Source organism: Hippichthys cyanospilos, chromosome 8 (assembly GCF_059441005.1).
Source record: "Hippichthys cyanospilos isolate Australia breed blue-spotted pipefish chromosome 8, RoL_Hcya_1.0, whole genome shotgun sequence".
Classification (NCBI taxonomy): domain Eukaryota; kingdom Metazoa; phylum Chordata; class Actinopteri; order Syngnathiformes; family Syngnathidae; genus Hippichthys; species Hippichthys cyanospilos.
The window spans coordinates 15,578,114-15,605,494 of NC_142376.1; the positions used below are offsets into that span (position 1 = coordinate 15,578,114).

The 27,381-nt window shown below is 39.8% G+C and overlaps 2 protein-coding genes across 2 annotated transcripts in view; one reads left to right on the forward strand and one right to left on the reverse strand.

Annotated features, from left to right (window-relative positions):
• The window catches only part of unc5b (unc-5 netrin receptor B), a 59,911-nt gene extending 45,669 nt beyond the window's left edge, over positions 1–14,242 (forward strand). The window contains exons 9-17 of the mRNA XM_088421781.1: positions 3,024–3,218; positions 3,586–3,954; positions 5,028–5,115; positions 5,316–5,490; positions 5,566–5,805; positions 8,170–8,319; positions 8,438–8,602; positions 8,687–8,865; positions 10,230–14,242. Coding sequence (XP_088277907.1) covers positions 3,024–3,218; positions 3,586–3,954; positions 5,028–5,115; positions 5,316–5,490; positions 5,566–5,805; positions 8,170–8,319; positions 8,438–8,602; positions 8,687–8,865; positions 10,230–10,395 — 1,727 coding nt within the window. The 3' untranslated portion in view covers positions 10,396–14,242. The remainder of the gene's footprint in view (positions 1–3,023; positions 3,219–3,585; positions 3,955–5,027; positions 5,116–5,315; positions 5,491–5,565; positions 5,806–8,169; positions 8,320–8,437; positions 8,603–8,686; positions 8,866–10,229) is intronic.
• Positions 14,243–15,288: 1,046 nt separating this feature from the next.
• slc29a3 (solute carrier family 29 member 3) lies at positions 15,289–26,135 on the reverse strand. The gene is made up of 7 exons (XM_088422252.1): positions 26,052–26,135; positions 22,499–22,575; positions 21,635–21,953; positions 20,758–20,840; positions 20,419–20,645; positions 19,344–19,506; positions 15,289–18,321 (listed from the first exon to the last, which is right to left on the reverse strand). Exons 3-7 carry the CDS (start codon positions 21,917–21,919, stop codon positions 17,703–17,705), a joined length of 1,377 nt encoding a protein of 458 aa, XP_088278378.1. The 5' UTR covers positions 21,920–21,953; positions 22,499–22,575; positions 26,052–26,135; the 3' UTR covers positions 15,289–17,702.
• Positions 26,136–27,381: the final 1,246 nt, after the last annotated feature.

A 27,381-nucleotide genomic window follows, 5' to 3' on the forward strand; every position in this document is an offset into this window, starting at 1 on the left:
TGTGTCCCTTTGTCAGCTTTGATTCCTATTGCAATAAAGTAACTCTGGAAAAAAAAGTTTCACAAGAACAATCATAATCATAGCAGGGTAACAGTCATCTGACTTGTTCTGGCTCTGACCTTGTAATGATTGCCATCTTATGTGGTGAATCATCCAGTACATTCACACTTTTACAACAGAAATGCTCTGCGTCTAACTAGGCCTCATCTTTACTTCAATTACATTGCTAAATAATTAAATATTGAGCCATGCTTGCTAACAACTGAACTATGAATTAATAAAACATTATCAAGCAGTTTGAGGGGTAGAGCCGTCTGTAAGGAGTTTTCTAGAAAACTGGAACTGACAGGTTACAGTTGCTTTTTAGTACGGAAGCACTTTACACACTGCTTTCCTGGCAAATTGATTGATAGATGCACATGATTTAGTTGGACCAGTATTTACCAGGCCCTTTCAAAATCATCAAAGTACAAAAATTACACACAGATGCTGTGCTTCACATATAGAGATAATCTAAATTGGGGATGGGCAACTGGTGACCGTCCACCCCTTGGTCGGCATCTTGATATATTAAAATAAACCAATCCCTCCAATCAAATCTGAAACGATAAAATTGATTATTTAAAGCTGATATTCATTTAATTAAAAGAAGGTCTTCATGAAAAATGGGGTAAACGGTGAAAACAATAATATTTAAACATTGAACAAAAACATTGGGAGGGAAAAAAAAATACATGAACATACAAGTTCCCGGGTGCCAAACTGCAAATATGCAATGACAGCAATTTTAACTTGTAATGTCACCATTCACTTTGAGATAGCAGACATGACTTAGTTACCGTTACACTGAGAAGTTTGCGCTATACTACACCATGAAGAGGCCTGAACAAGTGTTTGCATACTACCAACAATGTTGCAATTTTGAGTGAGTTGATTTTCATAAAAATAAAATCAAACAAAAATTCACAAAGTGGGTTGTTGTTTTCCTGTTTAACAGTTTTGTGATGTCCTTTTAATTTTCATGCAAGAAAGTCCTTTGCACTGGGAAAAAAATATTATTATTGTGTTGTTTGCTTCAAATCCTTGGTTTTGGGGTATAATTGTGGATCTTTTCTAAATGTATTGAGAAATGTTCAACGAAAAACCAAATATATTAAGAGCATGCTACCCACATATTTTGTTCCCATCAGACATAGCATTTTTGTCACGCATCTGGTAAGGATATGCGTGGTCCTATGTGGCCTATGTGTGTTTAAATTTGCCTTTTGCTCATTGCTGAGGGCATTACACCTCCCTTCTGACTCTGCAACTTCAACACCCCATCGCGCATTATTACATTACACAAAGAACAATGAGAAACAAAATTAGAAAAGGCCTACATACACGGCAACTCTCTCGATATCTGCCGATTGTCAACAAATTATTTTTTATCACTGAGGTTTTAAAATAAGTTACAATTAGCTACTGTAAGGGGAGCCAAGGAACAAATAAAAAGAGTGCAATCATTCCTAATTGCTGCCTTTAGTAGTCAGGGTTGAGGAGGCTCTTTTGAGCCGTCTAATCCCAACTAGCAATCAGTCAGCAGGAGAGGAAGGAGATGTAGCCCAGTGGGGAGCAGGTGAACATAAGGCCAACTGCAACCATGTTGTTTTTTTCGTCTTCGACTTATTGTCATTGTTGCTTTACTGGATGATCCTTTTAAACACAAATCCAATTGGATACTGGAAACATCCCAGCAGGAGTATTGGCAGATCCATGAAATCACATGCTTGTGTCCAAACGAGAAGTGGTTCGGGTCACTGGAATTGCCCCGCCTCTTCCCCTCTACCTCCGGACTGTAAAGTGAAAAACTATTCAGTGTTATTCCAAAGAAGCAGATGGAGGAGGAAATCCTCTGTCCTCATTTTACATTTCCAACGTTAACACAAAAGTATACTTGGCTCCACCTCATTTAGCGATCGTCTCACTTTTAGTGCATATCCAGGTTCTTAATAAGTGAATCAGACACTAATCAGGACATCTAATATTTACCAAGCAGTGCTCTTTTTCTGGTTAATGAAAGAAGATTTAAGTAGCGTGCTTTCACACGAGCACCTTTGGGCTCTTTTAATCAGACTCTACTTTGTTTCCCCCTTTGAGTTATTGTGCTTGGTCAGGAGTCGACAGATTCAAACTCCAGTGTGGACCAAATCAACTGCCTGAAAGCGCTGCTTTAGTAACTTGAGTTTAATGTTTGCACAGAAAATAACTTTGTGGAATAATAGGTATTGAAGTCTATAAAATATGAGACATTGTTTCAATTAAAAGTCATTTAATTTCTTATTAGGGGTGCCATATTAAATACAAGAAATTATTATGGTTATAGTTAATGTGTTATTTTGTTCTTGGGGGTGAAACGAAAGGTGAATCACCCCCTAAAATGAACTCTTATTGGCTGAAATTGCCCTCCAAGGAACACATGAAAATGCAAGAATGCGTAAGAGTTGTCGGTCCAGTGACTCGTGAATTTAAAAAATGCGCCAACGGCACCTTTGATGAAGGCAAGGTGTAAATCCATTCTTTTTAAGGAGTTTGCTTACCACAGAAGCAGCTCAAGTTTAGCCTACCACATCAATGCAAAGCACCCAGCTGCGACTGCAGCCAGAGCTAACGATATCAACAAAGTTGACAATTTAGCCGGCCCCATCAAAGCTCTTTGCCAAACTAAATTCGAGAACACCTCGTGCAAATCCGTGCGGGTGACAACTATTCTTTAGCTTCATGCAAATTCTTTGCGATTTAAATATCCAAAAATGGTCAAAGGAAATGTATTGGTACATGGTGTGAAATTTAAAGCTTATCAAAATATGGATTGCAAAACAAAGCACAGAAATGTGAAAATGAATGTTCATTCGAGAAACCAAGTGTTTGTAGTTCTGTTTTCTGTACTCACATGACTAACCCTTGTTGCTTTCCCCCTTTGTTATCTTTTCTCGTGCAACTTTTTGTGCTGACTTTTTCTTGAATTTTTTTTTCCCTCTCAGCTCTGGCACCAGAGATGGGTGTAGCAGTCTACGCTGGTCTGGTAGGGGCGCTCCTACTGTGCGTGATCCTGGTGCTGTGTGTAGGCGTTCTGGCGTACCGCCGCAGATGCAGCCACCTCCATGGAGACATCACAGACTCTTCTTCTGCCCTCGCCGCTGCCTTTCACCCTGGCAACTACAAGCCTCCCAGACAAGGTAAGTTGACACAAACAAACAGGTTTTTTCCTGCTTTTATTTTTGCTCTTTTTACTCCTGCTCATAGAAGCATGTCCACATTTTTATCCCATTTTCAACATTGCATTCTATTTTTATCAAGAATGCCCTATATACCGTAACACCATTATCTCTAACATAGACAGTTCTCCCTTCTTTACCACATTCAATTTTTAGAGTTCAAAGCATTTGTCACAGTAGCTCTTCTCTTGTTCTGGCCATCAAATATTAATTAGCAACATTAATCCATTTCACTTGCATCACTTTTTGCACTCTCAGCTGGGCCGCTTCATTTTTGCAGATAAGGAAAGAGCGTCTCTCTATCTTGTGTGTGTGTGTGTGTCCACAGATAACCTCCACTCCCTGCATCCATCCGCTCCTCCCGACCTGACGGCCACAGCGGGGGCATTCCGCGGCCCGCTCTACTCCTTACAGCAGGGTGTTAACGAAAGCCACCACAAAATCCCCATGACCACGTCCCCATTGTTGGACCCCCTGCCCAGTCTCAAAATCAAGGTGTATAACTCCTCTACGCTTTCGTCGCTGGAGATCCCCGCAGACATGTGCTCGGGAGATGGCGAGATCCTCAGCCTAAAGTCAGTGGGCACTGGTGGAAGGGAGCGACAGTTCCCCAGCCACACGCTGTCCAGAGAGCCTGGGCTAAGCACCAGCGCCACCTTGGGCCACCTGGGGGGGCGCCTCACCATCCCTAACACAGGTAGTTACCGCGAGCACGGATATTGTAGCAGGAGCAGGGTCTTCAAGTCACGAGACAATGGATGTCTGATCACGGGTTCAATGTTCAGGCAAAAGGGGGAAAAAAAATCAGCGTTGTCCATCTGGTTCCCATTAGACTAAAAGGGCAAATTCCTTTTTCAAAATTTAATCAGTGTGGTAAAGTGCCAAAAACGGTTGCTACAAATAAAAATGGAAGATTTCATGTTCAATTTCAGCCGCAGAGTTCTTCATACATTCTTTGATTTCATTTTGTGAAGTCCAGAAGTTCCAGTCATGAGATTGGTTGCTACCTGAGCCCTGACAAACTGTGATGTCGTTTTCAGGTGACAGCAAGTGGTAAAATTGAAGCCCCATCGGATGGATAAAAGCTGGTGGATTTTATTGCATAATTCATAATTCCACAAATGCAATATTAATCAGAATGCCATGTTTAACCTAGTAGGGGTGCAAAGAATTTTTGACTTGACTGCCCCTTGAACAATTCTGTATAATTTTTTTTTACAGGACTGTTAAATTGTTTTGCATCATGGTGACATTCGACGTACTAACATTACCCTAACTACGTGTGGAATACAAAACCAAATGCTACCAAATATGATTATAATCCACATTTACTGTATATTTAACATATTGCTCTTGTCTATCAAATGGTTTTATTTTTGTGAAAGCAATTTTGTGTCTTTAAGCGCCAAATCATGAGATTGCGCAGTTCAGTTTTAACCTTTGTGCAGTCCATCTTTACATCAAAGGCATTTCACATCAAAGGGAAATCGTTGAAATAACACTTTAGGGAGCCGAAATTTCATCCAGATTGGTAACAACATGTCAGAGTTCAACATGGCATGACCACTTGGTTATCACACTATCTGGAGTGTGCCGATCCCTTGACTAAAATACTGTGAGAAGATGTGTTAGCAAATGACCTAAAAATGATCAAAATATGGCACAAGGGTTCAAATGTGTCTCATTACTGTACTCACACCTGAAAATGATTAAAAATGTCTTTGTGAAAAAGTCTGTCCCAGATCACACAAAAGACACTTTTTTCTGTAGGTGTGAGTCTGCTGGTCCCACCCGGCACCATCCCGCAGGGGAAGTTCTATGAAATGTACCTCATTATCAGCAAATGGGACAAAACGACGTAAGTGTCCGCAATCTCGCAAGCCGCTTGTAACAATGCTCCTCGATCTTTCTTCACGCAAAAATATTTTGCTATGACTCATCTGATGGTGAACATCAGATGCGCGAGGTTTCAACAACAAAAGTGCGCCTGTACTCTTTGAAGTTGAGCGTGATATTTTGGTAGCTTTTTATCCAATCTTTCTTTTATGGTGCTCACAGGTTGCCATCTGAGGGCAGTCAAACTGTGCTGAGCCCCGCAGTGAGCTGCGGTCCGTCTGCTTTGCTGCTCAATCGCCCTGTTGTCCTCACCTTGCCACACTGTGCCCAGCTGGACACACCAACTCCCGACTGGACACTAACACTAAAGACCCAGACCCACCAGGGAGCGTGGGAGGTGAGAATGCTTCTCGTATGAATGAGACAATATCTCGATTAAGACCCATTTCACTCCCTTTTTTTCCCCACCCAGGAGGTCCTGACAGTGGGAGAGGAAAGTTTGTCCTCTCCGTGCTATCTGCAGTTGGAGGAGGAGTGCTGTCACGTTCTCATGGAACAGCTGGGTACGTACGGCCTGGTGGGTCAGTCCTGCCCCCCGCAACCAGCCTGCAAGCGCCTTCAGCTGGCTTTGTTCGCACCCCGAGCCCCCTGCCTATCCCTGGACTACAGCCTTCGCGTTTACTGCATCCATGACACTCCTCACGCGCTCAAGGTAGGAGATGAGATCTTGTTTCTCTTTTCTGTCAATGTTCCTTTTTTTTGATTTGATCTAACTTTATTGAATTACTATTATGTAATGTGTCAGTTTTCTTAGAGCTATTTTTGTGTGTTGCCCAAAACATGGTCTAATTGTCCATGTTGCAAAGCAATGCACACGGAGTACATTTATAAGAAACTGCAAGTAGAGCTTCACTTGTGGATGATGTAAAGATGGCCAATGCAACCACGCGTAACAGCTGGGATGTGTGCGAAAGCCGTCCTCCCTGATCGCTTGTATGAGATACCTCACCCTTAACAGCGGGGGGGGGGGTGTTCTGCAGTGTTCAATGCATGTAGTTTCTACGTTTGTGAAATGGCATTCTCCTCAAATGTGCCAAATGCGTCAACCTACACCTTGATCAAATTCACCAGAATTGCTTTCTACTACCATAGCCACAAGTTTTGTCAAATTGTCGATTTTCATATTGTCAGGTGCAGGGAGAGGGATGGTAAAAAGTAAACAAAACCCCCAGCAATCCCTAAATTCCCAAACAAGTTAAAATAGGCTGGCTACGACACAAAAATCACAAGAGTGCCGAAGATTTTTCATTTTTATTTCTTAATCTTTTTTTTGAAACAAGTGAGCTCACATGCTCTGTGTCACTTCTTAAAATACTGTAGAGCCCCGAGCCTCAATTAGTTTGCCGTTCCACAGTGCAAGAGACAACTTTGTGATTTACTCTGCCAATGGTGCCGTATGAATACATTCCTCTTGCTTAATTAGGGCTGCACCTCCCACTGTCTCAAATAAACACATTTTCTGTGAAGTGTCCTTTCAGACCTGACCACATTTCATTACCAACACAAATTCTAACTTTTCAACTGCCTGTTATTGTCTGCACAGTTTAACTTTGCACTCCTGACTTTCATCACCAGTTCGCCTTGAATAATACAGAATATTTGATGAAGCATCTCTGAAATGCCCAAATAATATTGTGCTTAATAAGAAAAGAAGCACAGGAAATTCTACAAAAGCATCCACTACGTATTCAGTAGATAAAAAGACACAAACATTTACAGCTCTTGTCTTTCTTGACGGTTCAGGGTTGACCTGCAACGGTTTCTGATGCAGCGTAATAGCACAATTACAGTTAAAATGTCACCGGCTAACTAATGCAATGCTGGTCATGTAATGACAGTTTTCATGGTGTCATAGGTTTTAGTGCCAGAGGCAGGCGGAAATTAGGCTTCACAATGTAATATGCTGGAAAATCTTGCATGCTTAAATGAAAGGTGTAAACATCTGCAAAAATTGCTGGTCTGAATAGGTAGCTGTAATAGCCTTGGCATGGCTAGATGTAAAAAATGATGGCACATTATAACACTGCACTTACAGTGTTTCCTCTACATTCCTTTAGGAGTGACGGCAACCTCTAAATCCTAGCTGCCGCTCCTTCCAATATCTTTCTGGGTTCGACACTGACAATTCACTTGCTAAAAGTGTCCAATTTTACAGTGTGAGCTAGTAAAAATGTGATGAATGCATGGTGTGAGTACATTTTAATTAAAATATATGATATGATATGATATGATATGATATGGCCTATATCCAAAAAATTACCTTGATATTTTACTTGATTACAATGTGTGGTCCATCTAGTTACTTATGTTTACAATATTTACTGAAATAATAATGAAATAGGACTAACCCTGCTTTTGACACGTTTAATTCTCATAGAATTTACTACCAAAAAAAAAGGAGCACTTTTAAATTAGTCCACTTTAAACAGGTGTTGAAACACTGGATAAGAACAATTTTCAGAGCCACGGTATGCCATTTTAATGTATTTTATTTCCATCAGTCATTCAAACTACAATAAGTTATACATATCCCCTGCAATGTGTTCGTGCACCCCTAGTTTGGAAAGACTGCATTGGAGGACCATCGCACAATAAAAGCTGGCCCTTTTGTGTTGAAAAAAAATAATAATCACATCATGGCACAACTTTTTTTTCTCATGCCATCGTTTAAAATGATATATTTTTTAAATTGACCTGCTTTGCGTGCCGCTGCTGCTTGCAGATTGTTCTTATTACAGTAAAATATTTTGTAGCTATCATATCTTGAGTCACTGTCAATCTTTATGCTACAAAGTGAGACCACCATACATCAGCAAATATGGGCATGCCTTGAAAAATGTGCGACCAAATCGTGTGCGGTCCGACAAAATGAAAATGTCAGTAGCAACACAATTGCACATTTCAGTGCAATTATTGTAATATGAGTACCTCACATCAGATGTGCCGCTGTAGTTTATGTTCAAATCCCAACCAAATCAATGCAGGAGGTAAACCCTCAAGTCCTCTGCCCATGCAGGAAGTGCTGGATCTGGAGCGTAGTCTGGGTGGGGTCTTACTGGAAGATCCCAAGCCGCTGCTGTTTAAAGACAGCTACCACAACCTGCGTTTGTCTATCCACGACATCCCTCACATGCACTGGAGAAGCAAACTTCTGGCCAAGTACCAAGTGAGTCCCCTCGGCCTGACATCTGTTAATTGCATAAAATGTGACACCGACTCTTCTACAAAGACAAAGCCGACATCTCCTACGTGTTAAGATTCACTTGTGTCAACCTTTCTATCAGGAGATCCCATTCTATCACATTTGGTGTGGCAGTCAGAGACCTCTGCACTGCACCTTCAGCCTAGAGAGGAGCAGCTTGGTCGTGTCGCAACTCTCCTGTAAAATCTGTGTGCGGCAAGTGGAAGGGGAGGGACAAATATTTCAACTGCATACCGACATACAGGAGGTAATGTAAGCCATCGCTTACTCACCACAAGATCCTCTCCGTTTTTCTCAACCCTTTTTTTGCATTTTCTTCTCGCCGATGCAGACTCTACCTCCTCACTCGCCGCTCCCTTCTGCGGGCTCTTGTCTGCCCGCTTCTCAAGTAGGACCGTATGCCTTCCGCTTGCCTTGCTCCATCCGCCAGAAGATCTGCGCCAGCTTGGATGCGCCGAGCGCCCGAGGGTGTGACTGGAGACTACTGGCACGCAGTTTAGGATTTGACAGGTCACACTTGTGCTTAATTCTGTCAAAAACAACTTTTAGTGCCTTGCTTGGCAAACTTTTTTTCTTGACGTATACCACCTGTGAAATACTTTTTTCAGCCCTAACCATCTTTAAAAAAAAAGATTTTAAAATATAGTGTTTAAAAAATATATAAAAAATTAACATAATATTCAAGATTCATTGTCATATGCATAGTAACACTACACAATGACAATCTTATTCAGTTCGCTTCCCCGAGCAGACTTACATTCCACACAATAGACATAATAATAAAGTAGGCAATAAACAAACATAGTAATAGGGCAATAAAGGCAGTGATAATTAAGCACAAATAAAAGAATAGACTCACATTCTGAACATATTATGGAGTAGATATAGTGGAAGAAATTATATACATAAGTAAGATAAGATAACATAAATAAGATTATCTGTACACACAAAAAGGTTTATTTATTTTTCTTTCTTCACATATCTATGTTTACAGTGTATCTGAAAATGCTCTATTAGTCTCTCTCGTAACAAAATTATTCATTACTATATGAATCAGGTAGGATTAAGTTGTTTTTTTGTTTTTTTTTACTTTTTTCTACTCCCTTTGAATATGTGCATGTACTGCACTATGAGATTATTTTTTTTCTCTCTCTCCTCCTAATTTATTTTTCAATCTTACAATGTCTTTATATGTTCATTAAATCAAAACTCCAATCAAAATTACAATTTTGGTTGAAAAAAAGACTAAACCTAGTGCTGTGCCATCCGTGAGGTGTTTAACTTTGGAACTACATTTGTGGTGGTGTCTCTTGGCACATTTTATTCAGAAACTCTATGAGATGGATTATGTAATATCATTTGTTTTATTTGTGGCTATTTCTTAACAATATGCATCCATGTTACGACGTACTCAACGTTTTGCAGACACAACTTTCAATTAGCTCTTAAAAATGTACTGTTACTGTCACAGCATTAAAAATAATCAATGAGAATTGCTGGTACCAGCACCTACCTCACGCTGGGCAAACTTCAGGCAAAGTTTGGTGAATTTGTTTTTCAATGCAAACTTTGTGTTCAGGCTTAGTAGAAGTTGGGAAATTGGCGTACATGTACCCTGGGGGTAACATGAGGGCCCTTTAGGGCCTAAAGGGCCCTCATGTTACCCCCAGGGTACATGTACGCCAATTTCCCAACTTCTACTAAGCCTGAACACAAAGTTTGCATTGAAAAACAAATTCACCAAACTTTGCCTGAAGTTTGCCCAGCGTGAGGTAGTATAAAAAATATGAATTAATATCCACGGACGAGAACTGTGACTTGAATCGTTCGTGATGGAGTTTCCACTGACTTGTCGCATAATTTCACCCCCTCAGGTACTTGAACTACTTTGCAACAAAGCCCAGCCCCACAGGAGTTCTCCTGGACTTATGGGAAGCTTGTCACCAAGGCGACGAAGACCTGGTCTCTCTGGCGACAGCGCTCGAAGAGATGGGCAAGAGCGAGGTGCTTGTCGTCATGACGACAGATGGGGATTGTTGATCGGCCAACGAACGAGAAAATACGCGCGACTGATCATGAACATGCCTACGAATACGTCTACTGCGACACAGGTGTTAAAGCGTTTAATTTCCTTTTCCATGTACTCTATTACCTCTTCGTCAAGTCTTCGTTTCTTTAGCCACTCAGCCTGAATCCTCCGAATCGATGCCGAGATGTAAAAGCAGTTTTCAGATGATTCCGCTAAATAGTCTGAAGATTGTTTGGTTCATGTACTGTATATAAATAGAGCTGCTATCAGGGTAGGAAGAAAAAAAACAAAAGAAAAAGGAACGTGTTCAGTCCCCTGAAGTATGAACAATATCACAAAAGCAGGCGTGGGATTACCCGTGTTTGAGTAGCAGCATGGAAGTGCATGATTGAACGGCGTCGCACCTCGGGCCAGTCGCCGGATTGTTTTGTCACCAATGCAAATCTCCATTGTCATGCGCGCGAGCATCTCGGGCCGCGGGCGCGCTCGGAACCAACATAAAGCGGTCATTAATCGGCTCCCGCTCAAGACTGCTCGGCATGTCTCGCTTTTTGGTTGCGGAGGAATCAAACGAGGACGTAAGGAAGCGTTCGGGCTTCGGCGTCTGGCTTCGGGCTCTTCTTATCTCGTCGAGTAGAACGAGGGACTCTTTCTATTGTACTAACAAAATGCCTCAAAGCCTTGGCGTACGCACTATATCACTGCAGCTGGCAGGGGGTGCTTGCGTGTAATCTCTCCTCCCACTTTGCCGCACTGAAGAATAAATTGTAAGGGTTTTCTGGTCATTTTTTAAAAAGTTTTCATTCTTGAAGTTACCATCCTTTTTTGGGATTCTTTGTCATTGCTGTTCCCTTCTTCTCTGTGTACTAAGTCTACTAAGGAATAGCAGACCGCGGAGTCGATTTCACCACGCGGCACGCTACTTGGTCATTGAGAACGACACGATTGTGTAATTTAAATGTTTTCATTCCAGTGTGGGACAGAGGAGCCTTCAAAGTCGGACACAGTCAGTTTCACGATCAAAATTGAATCCGACACCGATTTTACCATTCGAAATATATATAATTGAATTGATCCGGTCAAACTTTCACCATTATGCAACTTAGCATTCTTAAGTGGCGTACAAGACTTACTCAATGACTTTTCGGGAGAAGAACCAATTTCCTGTAATTTGCTGAAGAACTCACCTCTCTTTGTGTCTCAGGCCGAAACCTTGTCTAAAACAAAAGTGGTTCTTGGCTGCTATGTTGTGGCATCTATTGAGGAGATGTGAATGAGTGATTTTCACGATTTGCATCCCCATTCCTTGCGCATTGCAGGATAACACTACATTAAAGAAGCTGAAATAAATTGAAGTCTTCAAAGGAAGAAGGTATTTGCAAAATGATACTTTTAGAGAGGCTCATCTAAGGTGCATAAGAACACAACCTGTGTTTTGATGTTGCTTTTATTGACTTATTTGCACAATGCAACAATATTGATATTATCATTCAAAAGATTGTGCAGGTAGCATAAAGAAAAAAATATCTCATTATGTATTCAAAGACAAGTATGCATACATAGAAATGCAGCAAAAAAGTCAAGAACATTAAGCAAAATGAAGACCAAAGGCACGTATGTATGGCAGGTGTCAGTATGGAAATGTGCCGTTCAACATTGACTGCGCTTCCATGCAGTCAATAACTCTTTTAAAACCCAAATATTGACAATATTCAGGTTTTTAAATGACATATAAACAGGCGCATTTTAAAAACCTCAAAGATGACACATGATTACCCATTTTCTCACCCGAATATGTGGTCACATAAACACTTTTGGGTGCCTGCTTTGAATCTGAATTTTTGAGCCTACAAGTAATCATCCGAAAGTCAGATTTATCACTGAGTGACAAGAAAAAAGAGTTTTTAATGATAAAAAGAAGTTAAAAAAAAAGTTAAAAAGAAGCAAAAATTATATCTATTTTAATCGTGGCATTAGTCATACGTCGCACTTTCAGTCAAAGTAACACAATAGTGATGGGACTTTTGGCTCTTTAAACGGAACCGTTTATTTATGAAATGTTCACTAAGACTGACTCTTTTACGTTTTTTATTTTGTTTTAAAACATCTATGTTTACTGTTAAAATAAAGATTGGGATTAGTGATCAAATGTAATTCATGTCACACTTTTTAGTCTGTCTTTCCTAACATGGGTTCCATTGAACCCCTGGGGTTTGGGGATGAACGGCTCCTTAAAAAAACTTGAGTCCCATGGTTCACCGTGAAGAGCCATTCAAAAGACTTGGTCACATCACTATAGCAAAATTAACACAACCCTCTTTGCTATATTGTGTAAACGGAGATATTCCAAAAGTAAACCCAAATTTTCCATATTTCCAGCACATTCCAGACTCACCCGCAATACACAAAGTCATAGATTATTTTCTGTGCTCCATGAGCAAGACGGCTTGTAATGGAACCTGATTGGGACCGCCTGCCTGGTTTTCTTCCTCCGCTGCATCGCTTTCATTCGCCCTCATGAATGTGCCATTTGTTGGCAAACTTCTCTGGTCACTTTAATGCTATTCATTAGCCCTTCTGCCTTCAGCTATATCCTATTAAGGTTAGCGTATGCTCTTTTGAGATCCTCTCAAAGTCAATTACTCCAAATTTGTTTTTCTCAAGAGAATCTCAGTTGAAATTGTATCACTTTTAAGGTGTCCAACTTTGGGGGTTCCACTAGACATCTTAAGAGGTGCTTAAATGTGAGGTTGGGGGTTTGCAGATGAACTTGACAGAATTGACTAGTAATGCCTTGATTTACTCAAGGCATAACGAACCAAGGTAGGCTAGAATGTATGACTTTTACCTCAACACTTGTTCTACAATGTTAAAAACTCTTCAATGTAGCTCATAATGTTTTAAAGCTGCTTATTTTGTGGCCAGAACCCTCAAGCTATTTTCATCATCAGTGTTAGATACCATCCATGTTTTCAGCTATTGTTAGGAGGGAAATACTGATGTCGGTTAGCTGAAATTGTAATGTGTGCAAAAAAAAAAAAAAAAAAAGAACAGGAAGTGTTTATATCTTTAAATCTCAAAACCAAAACACCGAAAGTATTCCTCCTTATGCAGTGAGTCATTTCACTGCTTGAATGAATTGATGTGAGTGGACATACGCGCATGTGTGTTTGCTGTTAAATCTGTGTGCGGCACAAACTTTTACCACCCACCTTTATTGTGTGTACATGTATTTGTGCGGACATTTTAGCTGCTCAATCCAATGCTAGAATGCTTGCGTGTGCGTCTGTGTTGTGTGTGTGTGTGTGTTTGTGTGTTAGGCGGGGTGCACATTTCTCAGTGCTATGCAAGCGCAAAAGAAACGCATCTTGACTACTTTTGCCTCCCGGAAGAATAATTCTATTTTTTCAAATAAGAGCATAACACAGACAGGGTTTTTGATTTTGTATCAAAGAAAAAGTGGTGCAGGAATGTTAAAAGAGTTTTTGTTTTGTTTTGTTTTCTGAGGTATAACTTTCTGGATTGTATAATTGGATTAAGGACATGGATGCTATTAGTGGTTTTCTTGTTGCAGAAACTGGCTAATGTAGACCAGTGTTTCTTCTCTCAGATCTTTTTGAAATGTTCGGTGTAGCTCTGGTACCTGTTGCTGCAAATGGACTCAACTTCTCTTTGTTCCTGTTCGAAAGACTTTCTTTAAAAGGTAAAACACAAAGGAATTTTTACAAAAAAATATTAAAAAATGCATTTCAGTGACATTCTATCTCTGTAAAGTATCAATTGTAAATAAACATCTAGCCTTCTTACCTGTAACTAAATATAATTTTTATGCAATAAATTATATTTCTTAGTTTAAAAGCAGCCTCTGTGTGTTTTTTATTTCAATGATTCACCTTAATAATAATAACTTTCTATGTGCGCACACCTTTATTTTAAGTTTTTCAATCAATACACTACATTACTTTTCTAGAATAGAAAAGTTCTTTCTGACTTTTAAGTGCACTACAATTGCAATAACACTTTGTTTATTCAAAAAACATTTACTCGGATATTTAATTTCCAATGTATGTGTAATATACGTTATGTAATGTAATGAATCATTTGTGAGGTCTTTTTTTTATTTGAAAAGCAATTTTCAATCAACTTGAGCATGTGACATTTTTTTTACAAACACTAATTATCACTAAAATTCTGTTGGTCGTTGATACTTGAAGTGCTAAGCAATATTTTGGAGGTGACTGAACCATCATACAGGTTAGTTTGTCTTTCCATCAACAAGTTTTGTAATATAAAATGCAAATATATATAATTGAGACAAATGTTCAACACAGGCACAATGTGCTAAGTAAAAAAAACAAAACAAGTTCTTTTACTAGATAAAGCTTTGTGAACTTGCTTCACTAATAGTAGTGTGCTTCTAGTTCATGCACTGATGTGCACTCACTATAAGTAACAGTAAATCTGAGTTTACTGCTTTGTATGCGGCAATTATTGGTCCACATATTTGAAACCATGCCTGTGATAAACTTCTCAGCCATGACATTTGCTTGCTACAGTAAAATAAAATGATTTATTTTGATTGCAATAATCAAACATTCTAAAGACAGATTCAAATCAAATTTGCAGTCAGACATCAGTCCCAATCAGTCCAATATTGATGTCTATATTGTATACTGATTAATGCTGCTCTCTATATATTGGGCCTTTTTTTAATGCTGCTCTCTATATATTGGGCCTTTTTTTTTAACCTTTCCAAAAAACTATTTTTGTCATGACGAAAGAGGCAGTGTTAAGTCAACTTTACAGTACAAGTAAATGCAGCTTGGACGTAGGACAATGGCAATGAGAGAAATACATTATTCCTGTTTATTAATTTGCAGACAATGTGCAAAAAGGTTCAACACTGGGGGAAAAAAAATATGTTTATTTAAATGAAATGTCTAATCATCAAAAGCTTGATTGGCGGCAGTTGTAATCAAATAATACACACATACTCAATAATGCCATTTGACACTGCTGTTTTTAAATATTTCTGAGGTAGACTTTGGTCAGTTGCGTCGACTTCTATATTTTAATGGACCATTTGACCGTTGATTTAAAAAAAAATGCTTATGTAAAATTTTACAATTATTACCGGGAGTTACTGTAAATCTGTGTTTAGTATAATAGCGCGTAACAGACAAGTGATCCCAATGTTGCAATTTGCTGCCCTCTGTTGGCCTTACTTAGGAGTTAAAGCTATTTTTTAAATAAAACAATGACCATATCAATCAACAATGAAGAAACGAGTGGAATAGACGCAATGCCTTAAAAATAGTATGCATAGTAGAGTTTCTCCTGTAAAAACAAAAACAAAAAAAAACACGGTTAGGCGGTATGGCGTTTTTTTTTTTAAACAATCATGCACAATAAGGCACTTAATTTTTGAGGAGAAAAAAGGACCACGCTTCGTGAGAAATGTTTTTGAAGGAAAAAACACACACGACCGCGTATAGTAAGCCGTTTTTAAACTACTCTATGTAGTAAGGCATGTTTTTTTCAAATGTCCTGGTGTCTTCAATCAACCACCTTACAGAGGTAATGTTTTCAACTTACTTAATCGCTTTTTTTGTTTATTCTTTTAAAACCTGATCATAAACGTAAACAATAAAACCTGGCTATATCCTGATCCATCCAAAAAGCAGTTTTTTAAACATAAACCAGCACAGATAAAAGCATAAACTCAACACTCTTTCCTCCAAATTGTGTGGGAGGCCATCTTCATCCAGATCAGATAAACTCCTGTGACCCTAGTGAGCATAAGTGGTTCATAAAGTGGACGGATGGATGACAAGAAAACAGAATCAAGTCTATTGGAGGGGGTAATCATTCAGGTAAAAAATACTGAGTGTACATCTTGAATATTTTTTATGAAGTTCAAGATATCTTAAAAAGATAAAACATTGTGTTGTTTGCAACAGGTAAACAACCAGCCACAACTTCATAACCACAGAAGACAGCACTATTTGACAAAGAGCAGGAACAGGATCAAATATGGTGCTTGACAAATAAATAATACTGTTCTTTTTGACACTGACAGAGAGAGATTTTCATTGAACTGTGTTTAGTACTATTGCGGATGTTGCTTGTATTGAGATTTTTGCAATCTGAGTCAATTATAGATCTCACAAATGTGTACGTACTTTCTCCTCATGTTTACAGTGTCCCAAATGAATCCGCCCGTCACACTTCAAAAAATTAGCTCATCAGTAAGTTGAATCAGGTGTGTTTGGGCTAGAAACATTAAAAACATGCAGGATACCGGCCCTCGAGGACTGGAGTTTGACATTCACTAAGACATGACATCAGAAGGAAATTTGGTCCAGTTTGCATATTTACATGGGTGCCAGCTCATTTTTGTTCTTAGTGGTAACAAAGCAAAGACTTTATTGTGGACGTTTGCACGTAACACAAGTTGTACACTGACTTTCATTTTTTTATTAAGTACCAAAAATCTATTGCGAAAAAAAAGATAAAATATTTATCAAAATGTGAAGGATGTACAGTTAACATTTGGCAATCACAGATTTTTGTAACCTATCCTACATTATGACCTCGGTTACTGTTTTTGTGTTCAGGCCAAAGCAATAGAAGCACGGTGGTATGTTGGTACCACGGACCTAGGCTGAGTGATTTTAGGCACTTTACTTGCTGTTTTGCCATTATGCTATGGTATCTAAAATATGGATGGCTCGATACCTCTTTATCATATACGTTATCACTGCCGCAGCCTCGAGGATTGGCCAGTATGATGCTATATGATTATGATTATTCTTTTGAAATGTGCAATGATTAAAAGATACACACTAAATTATCAAATTAATTGATAAATATTTGCTAAATAGATTCATGTTCTGATACCTTTCTTCATGTAATACTGTCCAAATGCTGGGAATTTCAGCTTCTCAACAATAAATGCTATCGTCTTTGTAGTCCCCAAAGGAAGAAGACTCATTTTATTAATAATGACATCTAAAAACACCATGTGGAGACTACTGTATGGGGACAGCTTGTCTATCCAATGACATGTTACCCAAAGGAAGTGGATCGGACCAGTTCCGATAAAAACAATCACATGCCGATCCAGCCACCTTGGCCTGGATCGACCTCAATAAATGATCCAGTAGATTGGATCGGACCATCATCAAAGGCAATTATAACCCTTAATAGGGCGACCGACATTTTCACCATTTGCGGCAGGGCCCAGCGCCTATTAAAGATTCACTGTACTGGTTTTCAAGAAGTAGTGTGTATGGCAAAACCCCAACAGATAGTGAGATCAGATAGTGTGTACAATAATGAGGGACAGAGCAGATCCAACTGTGAGCCCCAAAGTGAGAAAGAAGGACATGACCACTCCGGTGGCCTCGGCCAGCTCCCGGGGCACAATCTTGGGCCCGTAGATCATCGGCAGAGTCCCCAGGTAGCCGTTAGAGAAGCCTAACAGGCAGTTGAAGACAATAGGATACACATCGTGAGGAAAAAGGACGACGGGGAGGTGATCTCTGGGCTGGTAGTTACAGAAGATGATGAGAGGTACCAAGACGGAGCGGCACACAACCAGCGCGGGGAGGAGTCTGCTGGCGGGGCCCGGTACCTGCAGCCAGGCGGTGGACTGCCTGCCGCAGAAGTCCGCTACGTTGTACAGGAGGAAGCCGGCCAGGGGAACAAAGTAGGTGTTGGTCCAAGGACTTCCACTGTCCTTGTCCACAGACTGGATGCCAGATACCACCGCAGGGAAAACCATGATGGTGACACAGAATACACAAAAGACACTCATGCCCAGAACCCATATCTTCTTGAGAATGGGCCACAATGGAGGTGTTTCGGAGGCTGCCGCTCCTCCTTCTGCACCGCCCTCTCCTGCAAAGGTGATCGCGGTAGCCATCATGTAGTACCTGTATGAAGGAAAAAAACAACGTGCATAATCATAAATATCTCATTGATCGTCATGTGCTTTTTTATGAATTCATTTTCAAAATTCATGCTGAAAAAAAATATTGATCAAAAGTAAACTGCCTGTAAACATCTTGAAAAAAAAAAAGGAAAAACAAATAACATTAAAAAAAAAATTAATAACTCCAAAATATACATTCCAGACTTAAAGTCACGACTTTGGAGCGGCGTGACTTGAGCTAGGTGGAGGCAGAGGGGAGCAGAGACCAACCCGCAAAGTTGACACTGTTATGCTGATATGCTATTGCTCTTACAATGTCACAGTCACTGTTTCAGTCACGGTGTCAGTCACGGAGATGCTAAAACATATCATCCTCTTACTTCTTCCTTTACTGCTACTAGCAATTTTAGAAGCTATGTCTAACAGATAAAGTTTGCAAACATTCACAACATTCCTTCCTTCCGTTTCACTCATTTTCTCTCCTTCCTTCCATCCTGTCCCATCAAGCTAGATAAAGGCGTTCGGCCAATAGCATATCGGCATTTCTGTGATTGACGTGACGCCGGCCAATAGCATCTCCGTGAGTGAGACCGGGTGACCTTAATCGACCAATAGCATATTGGCATCTCCGTGACTGACACCGTGACTTAGACAGTGACTGTGACGTTGTAAGAGCAATAGTGTTCACATAACTGTCACAGGCGTTAACTGCTGACTTTGTTGACGCAGCTAAGCGAAAATATATTTGCATATACAATGGCCGGCATGTCGGATTGTTCGTAAGTCGAAAGGTTTGCTCGTAAGTGGGGGACAAAAATCTCCGTGGTCCACGCTCGTAAGTCGAAATGTTCATAAAACAGGGTGTTCGTAAACCGGGGGCCGACTGTATATGATCACCAGCTGATTTTGGCAGTTACTATGCTATCCGTGTCTATATTTCTTCTTCAGAAAACACAGTATGTATTAATTTAAGGAAATGAAAGATAAAGCTCATGTATGGAACTACATGGAGTGTCTGAGCACCTTGAGAAGGCCAGCTTGGGGAGCATAAGGTATGCAACGATGCAGAGCAGGATGAAGATGTCTGCGGTCAGGAAGTACGCCAGGGCACTTTGTGTCACATCTTCTGCCAGTGCTAGGTCTGCTATTGATGCCACAGCACTTAGTGTGCCTCCCATAGCTTGGCCTGTGTGACAGTGGATTACATGCTTAGTCACTCACAATTATTTGCAAACTTACACAGTAAGAATTGTACAGTTCCTAACTTAGAATGATTGAGTCTTGTCTTTATTGACCTTCATTGACCAGTGCTACAACTGAGTTCTGAGGTCCAGGTCTTGAACCCTCCAGCTTGCTGGTTTTCACCTGTATTTCAAAATCTGTACTTGAAGATACGCAATCAGCCAGAGTTTGTGTGAAGAAGGCTTTACCAAGATCCTAACAGTGTGCAAAAGGTCGATATAAAGATCGAATGAATCTTGTCCTGTCCTAAAACGCGCTCATCAGTGATGAGACTGATTTCTTACAGTGAAAAAAAAAGTATTGCCATTAGTTTTGGCAAATTATCAAGTAGTTGGAACAAACATATTCTATTTGGATGGTGTCTTAAAGAATATGTTTGAACAACTTGATGCGATGAGCTGCAATATTTTTAAATTGACTCAAAATTGTAAGTGTAGGCATTTTCCCAAAGCAAAGCCCAAAACGACTGGCAGAAATTCTGCATGTTGATATTTATCGGTTTCATACTCTGGTGAATCAGTGTTGACAATTATTATAAAAAATAAAGACGTCAATCTATTTCAAATAATGACCTAATTTCTACCTTCCAAGTATGGATCCAAATGGTAGTCGTCTTTCACAATCAGTACCCCAGAAATGGCTCTCAGTTTCCTAAATAATTTGATGAATCATCAAACGCATGTGCTAAATTTATATGGGTGAATATTAACCCTCCAAGAACATGTAAAACTGTGCAGCAATGTTGCCCATCTACAAGACACAATCTACCATGCACACACTTAGCTCAGCTTCCACATTTCCAAACTTGCACATGTTTTTGCACATAACTTGAATAAGTGGAGCCCCAAAACTGCACCTGATATGAGGGCTTGAGAGATCCTCATAGGAAAGTGTCCACTGATGCCAAACAAACTGCCACAAAAGATGTTCGAAGCTCCACTGATGATGGCTATGCTGGCCAAGGTGCCCGCAAAAAATTCCACTTGGCAGTGGGACACATCCACCTTGACCAGTATGGTGGTCCCCACAAACACCAGCAAGATGACAATGAGAGACGACAAGATGCGCACATTTGGAGACAGCCTGGAAAGCACAAGGGAGCGCAACACTGTGAATAACGAGTGATATACAATCCCGCCTTCTTTGAAGGTGTTTGTGTTGTTAATTCAGCACGTATGATGTTGATGCAAGTAACCTGTTCACGAGAATGTAGTTGAGAATCAAACAAAGCACCGACGGCACTGTAGAGGCAAATGTCAGGTAACTTTCAAAGTAGTCCTGTGAATAGCAGAAGAAAGGCATTTGTTCAAGGAGTTACTGACAATATGCATACACAAATAAAAAGTGGCATTATCCAGTTTGAGTTCCCTATAATTGCATCCTGCTATTTAATGTCTGACGTGCCCTCAGATGACACCATGCCGACAACTGGGATTTGAAATGGAAAACTTGGGCTGTCATGTTACAACAGGTTGTGGTGTGAATGGAAAATAAGAAGGAGAGGTGAGGAGTCTTCAAGACGTTTTGTTTCTTTATATGGCCTCTACAAGCTCATTTTCTCCAAATGACAGGACAGTGTCAACCCATTGATTTAACATTTTTCAGGAGTAGGATTAGAGCCATAACAGAATGACATCTGTGTATGTTAATGCATGGGTGGTGTGCCCAAAACATTGTACGTCTAACCCGACGCTGATGTCATCACGCATGATGTCCAATAAGCTGACTTGGCAATGCAGCTTTACTGTGTCAAAGGGCAGAGTTGTAGAAACATTCTGCTTTGCTATATTCTGTGTAAATTTTGAATGAGCTGTAAATAAAGAAGGCAAATTAATAAATTGATGAATTACATGTAATTCAGGCTAACCATTTTTCTTCAGAGAGTTTACTGCAAGCTAGCTTTTATAACAGTGACCAAACTGTCCTTAGAAAGTTTTTGAGGAGCTTATAATGTCATTAGTGAGTTTTCAACCACAAAGTCACATGCATCTTTGACACACACACAACAACTCTACTGTGCATAAGTTACAACATAGACTAAATGTAGAAGCCTTCTCATAAGTCATACTCACACTTAGGCCAGACCGCTGATCCTCTGTGCTGTTGCTCATTTTGTAGAGCCAGTAGCTTTTGGCCGTGACGAAAAAGTTCCAAGGAAGAAGCGAGCCGATGCCCATGAGGAAGAAGATGATGTAAACCAAAGAGTAGCGATCTTCTGGGGTATAGCGTATGGCCAGAGACACCGATGAAGGAGTCTGATCCTCGCTCTCCTCATCCTCTGATGAAACGGAGTTGTCAAGGGCGACGGGGATGTAGGAAGAATTGAGGCTAGGGTGTGCAGGTGCTGTTACGTCCATTTGCAAGTCGCAGTGTACAGTGTTAAATAGAAATCTGACAAATGGATGAAAGTCTTGTTAAAGGAAAGATCTTTTGTAAACGTGTAAACCTACAAACCTGTTTACTATACTGGAATATGAGTAACATTCCACATTATTAATATCATATACACTAATTTCACCAATCACCAGATGCTAAAAAAATACCCCTCTGACTAAGTCAGTTCGCAATTGTTGCCACTCTGAGACCCACAAGTTCTATTCCACAAGTTCTGCATTATGTTGCAGTCACGCCCCACGTATGTGGATGTTAGGAACAATAAAGAATTTGTTAAACACTGTGAAAACACATAGTGTGTTTGATTTTTAAACGAAGGAATTTTATTTTAATGCCAAAAGTGGATTGTGAGGCATGATGCCAAAAGATGAGCTCCACATAATGTGTTTACAGAGTAAACAAACCGATGTGCAATCATTATTGCCTCTCAATAACCAATCAAACAGATATTTGAGCCTGATTTTTTTTTTTTTTTCCAAGTCAACCAAACACACGCACTGTGTTCAACTTGAGAAGTGCCAACACATGATAAAGAAGCTTACTGTATCTTGCTTGTCCAGAAGCCCAAATATAAAATGTAGGAGCATGATCTCGGACAGATTTTTTCAACATGTAGCACCTGTAGTGAAAAATGCAAGACGTTAGATGTGACTTGATGTCAAAATGTCTAACCGATGAGATCTGATTTGAGAACAGTATCATGAATCCAGCTTTTAAAACACAAAGACAAACAAATATTCACCCTCACAAACGCACCAACGAACAATTTATAAGGTATCCAATTTACCTACAATACATGTTTTGGAGTGGAATGTAGGAGGAAACCGTAAGTACCCAGAGAAAACCCAGGCAGGCATGGGAAAAGGATGCAAACTTCACATAGGACCTCTGAGTGATCTTCAGAGTGACCTCTGAACTTTGAGGCAGGTGTGCTACACATCATTTCACCGTGGTGCCCTATATTTGATCAATACAATTGATTAATCTCCTTTCAGTCTCACCGAAAAATTCTTGTGAAAATCACACAGCCACAGCTTTTTTTGTTATTTATTGTATATCTGTTGTGTTATTAAAGCAGATTAAAAGATTGATAAGAAAACAAAAAGTAGATTCAGTCATTTATTCTCTTAAATTAGAGCAGCTGTAACCCCGCTTTACCTTCTGCTGTACAGTACTTGAAACCAGCCCCAAGTGCCGGCTGTTTGAACGATCAAGAGAAATTGTCAAATAATTAGAAACTAACATTCAAAAAATGCAGTGCCCATTACGTCCATTGCAGACTTGCTCAAACATGGTATGTTCTCGTGTTTAGTTTGGCAAAGAGCTCTGCTATGGCTCGCTGCATTCACGTCTGCTGCTATCGTTAGCTGTGGCTGCCATCCCAGCTGAGTGCTTTGCATTTATGTGTGAGGCCAAACCTGACCTGCTTCGGTGGTAAGAAAGCTACTTCTTCCAAAGGATGTACATCACTCAACCTCTATCAAAGGTGAGGTCAGGGTGTTTTTTCTTTGAGTTAAATTTTCCGACAAGTCTTACATGCTCTTCCATTTTCATGTCTTCTATCTGCCCTCCCACACACGACGGGAGCCTATCAGTGTATCCCAAACACAATGACAGCCAATCAGTGTCCATGGGTTTGATCAATATTGGTTTTCCAACCCCCAAAAAAAGAAACACAACAATCCCAATGCATAAAAGACCTACTCAGTCACAGAAAGCAGAAAGATAGGGGTTAAAATATAGATTCAAGTGAATAACTCAGTCACTGCCCAGTGCCCACACAGAAGGATATCTTTGACGATCTATGGCAGTGAATGAGGCAAAACAAAAACAAACATAACTCTTTAACTATGTTATTTTGACACACTGAGCTTTGACTGGGGTACCAATTTAACATGATCTTTAATGCGTGTTTATAGTCTGCATCGCTGTAGCATTTTATTCTCCGGCAACACACTGAGAGCAATTATCTTAGCTACAATACATACAGTGGCGGAAATAGTTATTTGATCCCCTGCTGATTTTGCTCACGTACAAATAAATTAAATCTTTCCATTTTATGGATGTTGCAGTTTAACAGAAAAGCAACTGTTTAAAAAAAAACATTAAATAAATGTTAGACATTAGATAAAGGGTTATAAATCAGTTGAATGTTTTTAGGAGAAGCAGCATTTGATGTCTAGCAAATGTAGTTTTGTGGAGATGCAGTTGTTATTGATGGCATTGAGGTAATTTTTGAGGTAATTGGGCACCAAGGTTTTGTACATAAATGTAAAATAAAAACAAAGCCCATAAGAACATCAACCAATGGCCCCACCATACACACGCCAACATCAGAACACAGGGTGGTTGTTTGTTTGTTAGTTTGTGTTTGTTTGTTTTGTTTTGTTTGCATTAAGTAAACTTCTAAACCCATCCAGTCTGACATACTAGCTACATTAGCGCTAAAATAACAAAGTGGGATTCTACAGTCTAGCATCTGACTTTGCAAAATCCTTTCGTGTATCACGGCATTGCTGATAACCTGCCTGGAGGTCCAAAGGTGGCAAGCTGGCATGTCCAGCGTTGTGGCCACAGATGAGATGACTGCTAGGGGTTTAAAAAAGTCCCCCCGGTGCCTCTGGATGTCTGCTCCGTGATCCGGTAAGAACAGGATGGCATTTGTGGCCAAAAATTTTATACCTCCCAGTCCCTAAATACCCAATCAGCAGAATGGCCAAGGTAGCCCACTCGGCGCTCCGGGAGGAACAAGCCAATGTGCTTAACAAGGTGGCCAAAAGCAGACACTTTGTTCTTGAAAAAGTCCTCCCTAATGCATCGAAGAGGCCAGTAAGGAAGTAATGACAATAATGGTGATACACTGTCTGGCTGGATGGCCTTCATTGATGGACTGCTTAACGAATTAATATAATATAATATAATATAATATAATATAATATAATATAATATAATATAATATAATATAATATAATATAATATAATATAATATAATATAGGCTAAATCATGTGCAAACTCTTCCAATCTGACGAGAATATGCTATGACGCATTTGAGTCGAATGGGAAAATTCTAATTTGCCGTTTGTAATTCGATACTCGATTCTAAAGAGCATCTATTTATTCTATGCTTTACAATACACAGATACGAGTATTACTCAGAGGCCAACGTATGTATTATTATGGAGTAGTATTATAGAACCCTCAAATATTAAGTTGAGGTATTAAGAGTTGCTGCTTCTAGAGTTTATGATTATTTACTTTGCATTAACATTTGAGGATATACAGTAGCCCACTCGTAATGTAGACAATGTGGAATGTGACCTTAACTTTTGGGGGCTCTTGTCTAGTCTAGTACCACCAGTGAAAGACAAACCCCAAGCTACATGACAGTAATAACATGTAATGTTTGGGAAAGGGAACCAAATCCAATGTGGCACAGTTGATAAGGCCTGGGAGACCGGCTGGGGATGTTGATAACATCATACTGCATCCCCAGACGTTTTGCACTTGAATGTATTGTAATAGTTCCTGTCGTGCTTGCTTTGCATGCCGAGTAATTTGAATTGCTATATATGTATGGCCAACACGCCTGAAAGGTCGCAGACACCTGCAAGACAGCTGCAGATTCTACAGGAAAAAAATAGAAAAATATTTCTGGATTCTAGAAAAATCACTCGTGGAAAGCGACAAGTCAGCACAAATGAACCCACGTGTAGTATATATCGCGAACCAATGAGGAACCAATTTGTTCACATGACACGAGCCTGGAAAATGCAATGACAAGCTCAACACGAGACTGCAAAATAGGCACATTCAAGTTAGGAAGTAAGATGAAGTCTTTTCACTTCTCAGGGAACACTACTGAGTCCACGATTCAGGGAAACGTTGCTATGTCCTTTTAAGTAGTATGACAACATAATACATGTCAGCGTAGTCAACGGTAACATCTACACAACTGCTTGTAAAGGAACCAAGCAGAAAGTGCCGTATGCAAGTTCACTCCGTTTACCATTACACTCCCGTGCAGTACACACAAATTTGCAAGTCGTTTAATACAACAAATGCCAATTGGTAAATTCACAAATATCATAACATACCTTAATATAACTAGTTCACAACCTGCGACTTGTGTTCATCATGCATCATTCTCGTTCTGGTGTTGAGTGCTAATAAACATCCAGCCACAAACCACTGACCTATATGAAAATGGACTAGCAAGATGGCCCCGCGGGTGTGTCGTCGAAGGGTCGCCATCTTACGTTGTCACTGTTTCTCATTTCTGTGAACTCTTTCGGCAAAAAGTTATTGTCATTGCGTATTTTTCCCTGTATGGAAAACTGACAGTCACTCAAAGAGCAACGTTCATTGCCTGCATCGATTTCACGTTAATCTCTCCATATGTAATCGCTTTATACATTCTCTGCATTCTGAATCGTGACGAGACGGAGGTTGGTTTTACATTTTGCAATAAAATTTGTGCCAAAAAGGTTTTGATTTCATATTAATGTTAGTGGTTCTGAAATTATAATAATGAATCTTTAGATGGGCATGTGGATGCATCTTAAAAGAACATTTATAATCACATTATTATCAATGAAATGTACACTGTTATTTTCTGCATAGAAAGAGTAAATCATACCGTGAAAATCCCGTGGAGATATCAATGTATTGACTTTGCACGAACGTAGTTCGAGGCAATGGAACATGGCCACCGATGGCTTCGCTTCTCGCGACGGCGGGCGAGCGTCATTGAAAGCCATTCGTATATAAATCATTGCTACAAACACGCACTTATTTCGTTACGAGTAACAACTACCGCATTTCCGGTGACAGTTTTTCAGCAATATTACATACTGAAGATGCTACACTTTCTAAAACGCTTAAATTGTCAACTCAACAATATTGGAACTCTTTGGTTAGTCCAACTGATAAATGCAAGAGCGCAAAGTTACGCTCAATCCAATGTAATTGTTGGCTTTCTAAATATCTATACTATTAGTTTGATAAATACAGAATGCGGGAAGTCACACTCGACGATATCTTGTGGCAATGTTTCAAAGTAAAGTTACAAATGGACCTGCAGTTACTTTACAGGAACGACAAGCATTACTCACGGTTTCTGTCTGCTTTTGTTAGATATTATCAACCCTTTTTATTATCTGATATAACTCATTTGCAAATATGATTTTGGTCCATTCTTGTCATACTTTCATAGTCATGGGCGAGGCTCCGCCAGTAGTGCGTAGTTGTTAAATCACGACGACCGATGGAATTGGAAAACGTCGTCACGTGACACGGAAGGCATGCTTCTTCATCAGTTTTCTTCCATTTTACCGATTTTCGTTTGAGCAACATTGTTTCGGGCAGGAATTGTTTTCATGCAAATATGTAATATGACCATGACCTTGTCGATGCATTTGCTTAGCG

Coding starts and splice junctions, on each gene's coding strand:
- slc29a3 (XM_088422252.1), bottom strand. CDS start 21,919: ATGGACGTAACAGCACCTGCACACCCTAGCCTCAATTCTTCCTACATC. Junction 20,646..20,757: donor AACTACATTCTCGTGAACAG/GTTACTTGCATC, acceptor TGTGCTTTCCAG/GCTGTCTCCAAATGTGCGCA. Junction 19,507..20,418: donor CTCTCAAGCCCTCATATCAG/GTGCAGTTTTGG, acceptor ACTGTCACACAG/GCCAAGCTATGGGAGGCACA.